Source organism: Cibotium barometz, chromosome 39 (genome assembly GCF_041138505.1).
Source record: "Cibotium barometz isolate CiBa-2024 chromosome 39, ASM4113850v1, whole genome shotgun sequence".
Taxonomy (NCBI): Eukaryota; Viridiplantae; Streptophyta; class Polypodiopsida; order Cyatheales; family Cibotiaceae; genus Cibotium; species Cibotium barometz.
The window spans coordinates 21,649,799-21,657,535 of record NC_141084.1 but is presented as its reverse complement, the minus strand read 5'-3'; the positions used below and the strand labels follow the sequence as shown (position 1 = coordinate 21,657,535).

Genomic DNA, 7,737 nt, shown 5'->3' with positions numbered 1-7,737 from the left:
AGAGACTTTAAAGGCATTGGATTATGGTTCAATTTTGTAAAAGCCCAATTTTGAAAAAAAGCTATGCTATTTATGGCTCCAAGGGCTAAATTTATGAAATATGATTTAAATACCGCGTGTGGGAGAGTAGCCACACACGTCAATGGAGGATTGCACCTAAGCTTGTGTTCACTGATTTTTATGCTCTTGAGTTATGCTATGGTGTCTATGGTTTATTTTCTTTATTTATCAATTTGTGGTATATTCAAATCTCCATATACCAAAGGTCCTGTTAATAGGTACTTTTGAATATATAGCCTAGAAGTAAAAACTAACCCCTTAGCTGCAAATTCTTTATGGTTGAGTTTATGTTGGAAGGGGGCTGGAAGTAGACTTAGTTATGGGATGGGAATGGATTATTTCTTACCAGTGCAATGAAGATCCACGACATGGAGATGGTGATACCATTTTGTGACATTAAAGGATCTATATGATGCTAATTGTAAAAGGCTATAGGCTTCTCAACATAAAAACTTGTCTTCTTTGTGAGAAGGCCTTTCCAAAAAAGTATCTATCCTTTCAACTCCATTCTCACCATAAAAAGAAATAGCTTCTACCTCTAACTTCACCACCTTGCCACTATGGAATATGTCCCTTCTTACACCCTATCGACATCAACAACATAGATTAAATTTTGCTCGGACAAGGGTAACCCCTGCAACCTTTAACATCACCATAGCGTAGTCGATTGCCACTTTGGAATATGTCCCTTCTTATACCCTGTCCACACCAACAACAGATATTGAATTTTACTCTGGCAAGGGTAAGCCCCCATGACCTTTAACAAAAAAAAAACAAAAATAGACCCTCTACTCAAGCAAATAGCCTATTTAATGTCTGCCATTGATAATAAGGACCTACCCTTTACATCGATAGTACCTCATGATGATGAAGCTTCTACTTCGAAAGCCCCCCTTCGACCAACATCAAAAAAGGAATCAAAGTCTTCTATAATAAAACCCCTCATAATCGACATCCCCTCTTGAAAACTCTCATGAAGACTAGGCCCATCATCAAGGTGGTGTGCCTAAACCAACAATTATCACTACTCCATTGCAAGCCAATGCCATGAAGGGTACCAAACCTTCATTCCCACAAAAGAAGGTATAACCACCTCATAAGTCAATGTCAAAATAATTCCATGGTATTAAAAGGTGGGTAGAGAAGCAGTTATTAGTGGCTGAAGGCTACTATAAAGGTGGGTAGAGAAGTAGTTATTAGTGGCTCAAGGCTACTATAAAGGTGGCAATTTGATTTTCCTACCTCGCTAACCATCACAACATAAGTCTCAAAAGTGTAGAAAGTGGAATACTTGTCAACAAAATCTTCTTGTAGCTCATCAGTTATGGGCTTCCCAAAAAAATATTGCAAGTGCAGGGATTCAAAAAGAGGCTCAAAATGCACCGAGTCCATTCGACCATGTTCGACAAGCCATCCACATCGGTTGTGACTTACCAATGTCCTTGCCAGGTAGGGTCTCCTAATTCTTTCATCCTCACATGGACACCCCAACCTCATTCCCACCCACCTTATTGGCAAGCCTCATTACATATCAACTACCAGTTTTCTATCTTAAACTATGTGTAAGAGTCAAAGAAAGCTGGCAAAAAAGAGTCCAAGAGTAGAGTGTTGGAGTTTTCACCAAAAAGAAGCTTGTACATGGGCCCACCTTTTACCCGTTGCCCATGTATGCCACGTGCAATATACCCACCTTTTACCCAATGCCCATGCATGCCACGTGTAACATATCTATGGGCTCTGCATGTAATAATCGCATAGGCATTGTTCCTTCACAGATTGAGTTATGCCACATTGAGCACACTCTCCCTCCATATTGTAAACCAAAGGACAACAAAAAATGCCCATAAAAAAGCTTGATCCTACTTTAAAAGTGGTGAGATGAACACTGTGTTACTTGTCGTTTATAAAGAAATGTTAGTCTTTACTATCTTGGATGGTGGTGCTTGTGTTAGTATAATCACCAACGATTTCTCCAATTACTGGAGGGTTGGGAAGTCCACCTCTCATAGGCACACCTTGTGGTCAAGCGCTTATTATTGACGGGAACACAACTAAACCATTGGCGTTTTGCCAATGCAAGGATTAAGACCTTCGGAGCACGCATTGAGAGAAAGGGTCGTACACCATGGTCCTCGGACGCCTTGCATTTACATTGCCAAATATTATGACACAAAACTATCCGAACTGATTTCGGACAGTTCAACATGTGTAAATGTTGCAACAGGTTGTTGGATAGCGAAGATGCGAACCATGATTATGAGAACCAAGATTATGAGCCTCTTCTAGAGCTTGATGGCTCTAGATTAGATTCATGTGTTGGGAACCATGGATACTCTCCCATAAAATCTTAGAACAAGGTTTGAAAATTACCTCCCTATTCATGCTTAGTGTATCATCCCTTTTGGGAGCAAAGAGTGAATTTGAACCGGAGATAGTTAGTGATTCATTTAACAAGAACTCTTATGTAGAAGGATCAACTAGGCATGAAAATTGAATCATGCATGGACAAATGTGTGGCAAGCAACCCGGATCTTTCTTGTTGTGTTTAGATGCGATTCGGACTCATTTCGGACCCGAAACTTTGTTATGGCGATTTTGCACTATCTTCGCCCCGGGACCCAAATTTGACGCGCTGGGAGAAGTGATTACGATGCCCAAATCCATGCATGGAGTGATGTGGACATAGAGCAACTTCCCTAGCACAAGTCTGTGTGGTCCGTTCTCTGATGGGGTCCCGGATCCTCAACTTCTAACTGTCCGAATCCGGGTTCTCGAAAAAGATGCACGAGCGTGCCAAATGGCGAAAATTTCCAACCATGGCCCAAACGATGCCGAAGAGGCATGAAAATCGAATCATGCATGGACAAATGTGTGGCAAGCAACCCGGATCTTTCTTGTTGTGTGCAGATGCGATTCGGACTCATTTCGGATCTGAAACTCTATTATGGCGATTTTGCACTATCTTCGTCGGAACCGAACTTTGACGCGCTGGGAGAACTGTTTGCGTTGCCCAAATCCATGCACAGAGTGATGTGGACATAGAGCAACTTCCCTAGCACAAGTCCGTGTGCATCGCCAAGCAAGAAGGAGGAAACCAAATAGAAAGCCTAAAGCCTGAGAAGTATCTTCTCCCATGGAGACGAATCTTCATTAGCTTTGCTATGTTGAGGTTGTGGATTCACATGAGACCTACTCCAAACAATGGGAAGCTAACCTAAATAAGATCACCCTTCAGGCCAAGATAATGGCCAATAAAGGTGACAAGGAGCCCACAAGCTCCAAGCAAGCCAAGCTCTTTGCTAATAGATCAAAGCTGAGGCAGAGAGGAAGCCAAACTCAAAGAGCTCAATGAGGAAGTCTAAAAGCAAGTGTTTGAGGAGTTTAAGTCCAACAATATTAAGGATAAAGTGGTAGTAGACAATGAGAAGACTCAAAGAAGCCCAAGCGGAGAGCCTCATGCCTCTTATAATGGCCTTGCCAAAGGTCAAAGAAGTTAATCTTGATGTTCTTGGTGAAGAACCTATTGCCAAAGACCTCACCCCTACGCAAGAAGGAGATTTGACAACCTTGCTAAAGGTACACTGACATGAAGGGGATTCCTTCAGAAGTGGTAAAACACACCATCCCTTTCCATGAAGATGCAAAACCATCCAAACCAAGAGCTTACCACATACAAACAAATAATCAAAGAATAGACAAGCATATCGACATGAGATTTGTGTATGGAATTGAGCACACCAAGTGATTTTCACTGATAGTGATCATTCCCACAAAGAATAAAAAGCTTAGAGTGTGTATTGAACTAAAAAAGGCTAATATGCTGCCACAGTTTGCAATCACTACCCTTGCCATACATGGACCATATGTTAGGAGGAGTCATTGGAGTGGATGCTTAAGCTTCTTGGATGGCTTCTCAGGTTCTCGCTCAGGTTACAACCAAGTGATGATGATCGATCTAGTTGATCACTAGAAGACAACATTATAGAGTGGGGGAGCTACGCTTATCGCATCATGCCATTTCGCTTTTTGACCAATGCCCTTGCCACCGTCCAACACTTGATGTGTATAGCCTTTAAGGATCTCCTTTAGAAGATCGTGGAGATATTCATTACTGACCTATGCATGCACTAGGAGTATCTTGCTCATCTTAGGCTTGTTTTCGAGAGATACCAACTCTACCACATCTTATTGAACCCACTCGAATGTTGATTCTAGGCTAAACATGGTGTCATCCTTAGACACATTATCTATAAGAATGGCATCTGCACATACGAGAATAAGATCCGCGTGATCTTGGAGTTACCACCACCTAACTACAAGGGGGTGTAGAGATTCATGGGGCATGTAGGTTATTATGATTATTTTTGAATGGACAGACGGCTATCCTCCTTCAGTCCTTAAGAGACTTCAAAGCCTCTAACCCTTTTTGCTTTGTTGCTACTATGTGCATGGGCTTCTACTACCACCTGAGTCACCCTTGCTATCGCTATGAGGCAAATCTCTTGCAGCCTGTGGGCCATGTTGATGTGCACCTGTAGATGCGGTTCGTTGTGGTGCCTCGAGTAGCTGCTATGTGTGTAAATTCAAACCCACGTTTCTTCTTTGGATGCTAACAAAAACTGGCCACACTCCCTCCTAGGCTGTTGATGATGTAAACCCTACCTCCTTCATCTTCTATAGAGGTGCCCTATGACTCCCCATCTACCCTCTCTAGCTCACCTAAATAGCTTCAAGACTTTAAAAAGCCAAAATTTATTTTAGAACGAACTCTATTAATTGCCACGTTTTAACTAATACCCTGAAGCCATGCACTCAATGTAGTGGCATGTTTATTTTTCCCTTTCCAGTAAACAGATTTTGGGTTTGATTTTTTAAAAAATAAAATTTCTAAGGATGGGTTTAGACGTGCATAGTGGAAAAGGGTTTCACATGAAGTGACAAGAAATGATCCATGAGCATTCCATGTCAACCTCAACCCCTTGATTGAGGAGAGGACATTTCACAAAAAGTCACAAAAGATAAGTTGTAAAAAAGGTGACTTCCCACTATGTCACTAAGTATTATTTTATTGTAAACAAACAATAAATGCTAATCAAAACATAACTACACCATACCCACAAATTTCTAGAAACAAAATTGCAAAAACAAACCTCCACCCTTGGATCCCTTGATGATTGACTTTTTAATGTAAACAATAACTATACCTTACACAAACAATATGTGCTAATCAAAACGTATTTGGTCCACCCTTGGATCACTTGATCATTGATCCCAAGAGCTTTGGCTGAACAATTTTCCTCCATTCCTCATAGAGTGTTGAATAAGGCTAGACCACATGCAATTTATCTAGTCACATCATTCTGTGTTAAATTCCGTTTGATTCTACCTCAAATCTCGCATGAATCCTCAGCCACTTGTTGCACTATGCCCATCGAGATTTATTCCTCTACCACTTGTGCAATGCCAATTTGTTAATGAGATTTATAGGGGAAATGTCCTCTTGAAACAGCATGTCTGATCCAGGCCTAAGGTGGAAGTTCCTTGGGTGCCTTCTCCTCTCGCTCGTGTGAACCATTTCCTCTCGCGTGTGGGCATGTCACGCATGTGTGAGTGCCGAGAGTCCAGAGTCGTGACTCGTGAGGGCACCCAGGGGGGGCGATAAGAACCAAGCTTCATACGTCTCACCTGTCGCTTTGATGACGATGATGGGGGAGCCCATTCTCTTTTACCTTCTTGCACTGTCACGGTGCCTACTATTAAATGCCCCAATTATGTCCTTCCACGGAGAAAGAGACCCGTTGTTCTTCTAGGGTTTGCCCCTCTGTTGGTTATGGCGGAACAGGTGAGCCCTTTCTCTGCGCTGAAAACCTGTGTTCCTTTTGCTTCTCATTTTACTTGCAGCAATTAGGGTTTTGCTTGTGTACTCCTTCCTTCCTTCTCGCTTTGGGGATTAGGATTTCCGAGCTGGAAGCTAGGTTTTTCTGTGCTTCCTCGCACTCTCGTCTTCCTCCCGAGCGTGAGGATTGAAGGCTTTTTTCATTGTAACTAGCTGGTGATTGAGCCGTGGAATCTGCAAAGAGCAGGGGAAGCAGAAGGCGTCTCTCCATCTCTGCAAAACTATCTGTACGGCAAACGGAAACCCTAGCTGTGCCTGAGAGGAAACCATAAGAAGCTTTTCACGGAGGCGCCCAGCTTGACGACCATGGTGGTGTCGGGCTTCTTCGAAACAAAGGAGGAGGAGCTGGACCTCAACGGCGAGAGCTTCACGCAGATGATGGCAAGCGCTATGGCTTCTTTGCCAATTCCTCAGAACGCACGCGTTACTGCTGCTGCCACCACCGCCAGTGGTGTTGTGGCAACACCAGCAGCATCTAAATGTGGTACTGCTAAAGTTGGCCTTGTACGAACCAACGTTGCCCGTTTCAAGAAGATGACATCTTCCCGGGTCCCCATCCCCGGTCACCTTACCATTCCTCCAGGTCTTAACCCCAGCGCTTTGCTTGATTCTCCGGTCCTATCGACAGGCCAGGCAAGTTACCGTCGTTTCATCCATTAGTATAGTCGATTTGACACTTATCTCTGTGCGTAACTAGGTTTCAACAACCTCAATTCTAGACAAAGGCCACAATCTGTAGCACTGTTGAGTAGAACTTGTCTTTATAACAGATCAAACGTAAGAGGAGCTTTCTTATGGTTCTTAACAGGCAGAACCATCTCCATCAACGGGGAGTTCTCCACTCCCTCCAATCAATCAAGGGAGTGGATCAGCAGCTGTGCCTGCATCAGATTCTCTAGAGAAGAGCTCAGATCAAGATGGCAGTGAAACCTTTCTTTTTAAAAAAGTTCCAAGCCTTAGAAGAAATGGGCTTTCTCCTCTCTGTATGACATCAACGGGGAGTTCTCCACTCCCTCCAATCAATCAAGGGAGTGGATCAGCAGCTGTGCCTGCATCAGATTCTCTAGAGAAGAGCTCAGATCAAGATGGCAGTGAAACCTTTCTTTTTAAAAAAGTTCCAAGCCTTAGAAGAAATGGGCTTTCTCCTCTCTGTATGACAGTTAGCCCTATGGCTGTTTCCAAAGTGGTCCCCCAGGCAGCACCATTGTCCTCCTTTCGGGATGCACCTAATGTTGTGGCTTCTCTTCAAATGAGAGCGCCATCAGAAAGTATCACTGAAGCTTCAGAAAAAACTGAACCAAGCCAGCTGCCTCCTCAAGCCCATTCTCCTCCTGTGGAAATGCTGTCGGAGGATGGTTACAACTGGAGGAAGTATGGCCAGAAGCAGGTAAAAAGCAGTGAGTTCCCCCGAAGCTATTATAAATGCTCTCATCCTAATTGTCCTGTAAAGAAAAAGGTTGAACGGTCAGAAGTGGTTTACAAGGGGGAGCATGATCATCCAAAGCCACAAGCAACTAAAAGAATGTCCATGGGAGCTGCACAGGCTATGAATGGGAGTAGCAGAGATGGCTTAATTGCAGTAACTTTGAGAGTTGATGGTTCCTATGAGCATATTACAGATGCATCCTACACAAGGGGGCAACTACCTAACGGTTCTTGTGGGACAACACAGACTTCAGAGCCCTCCTTTGGGTCCAGTGATGATGAGAGAGATGGTGCAGGGAGGAGCAAAGCTGATGAAGGAGATAATGTTGAACATGATTCCAAGCGTAGGTATGGAA

The 7,737-nt window shown here is 43.4% G+C and overlaps 1 protein-coding gene across 3 annotated transcripts in view; it reads left to right on the top strand.

Moving 5' to 3' along the window:
* The first annotated feature begins 5,623 nt into the window (after positions 1–5,623).
* The window catches only part of LOC147615867 (WRKY transcription factor WRKY24-like), a 55,981-nt gene continuing 53,867 nt past the window's right edge, over positions 5,624–7,737 (top strand). Inside the window, exons 1-3 of one of the 3 annotated variants that reach the window (XM_086778487.1) lie at positions 5,624–5,887; positions 6,036–6,593; positions 6,769–7,729. In XM_086778487.1, the coding sequence (XP_086634613.1) occupies positions 6,263–6,593; positions 6,769–7,729 (1,292 nt within the window). In that variant the 5' untranslated portion in view covers positions 5,624–5,887; positions 6,036–6,262. Of the gene's footprint in view, positions 6,594–6,768; positions 7,730–7,737 lie in introns of all 3 variants that reach the window. The other 2 variants (XM_086778486.1, XM_086778485.1) reach the window with 2 other exon arrangements.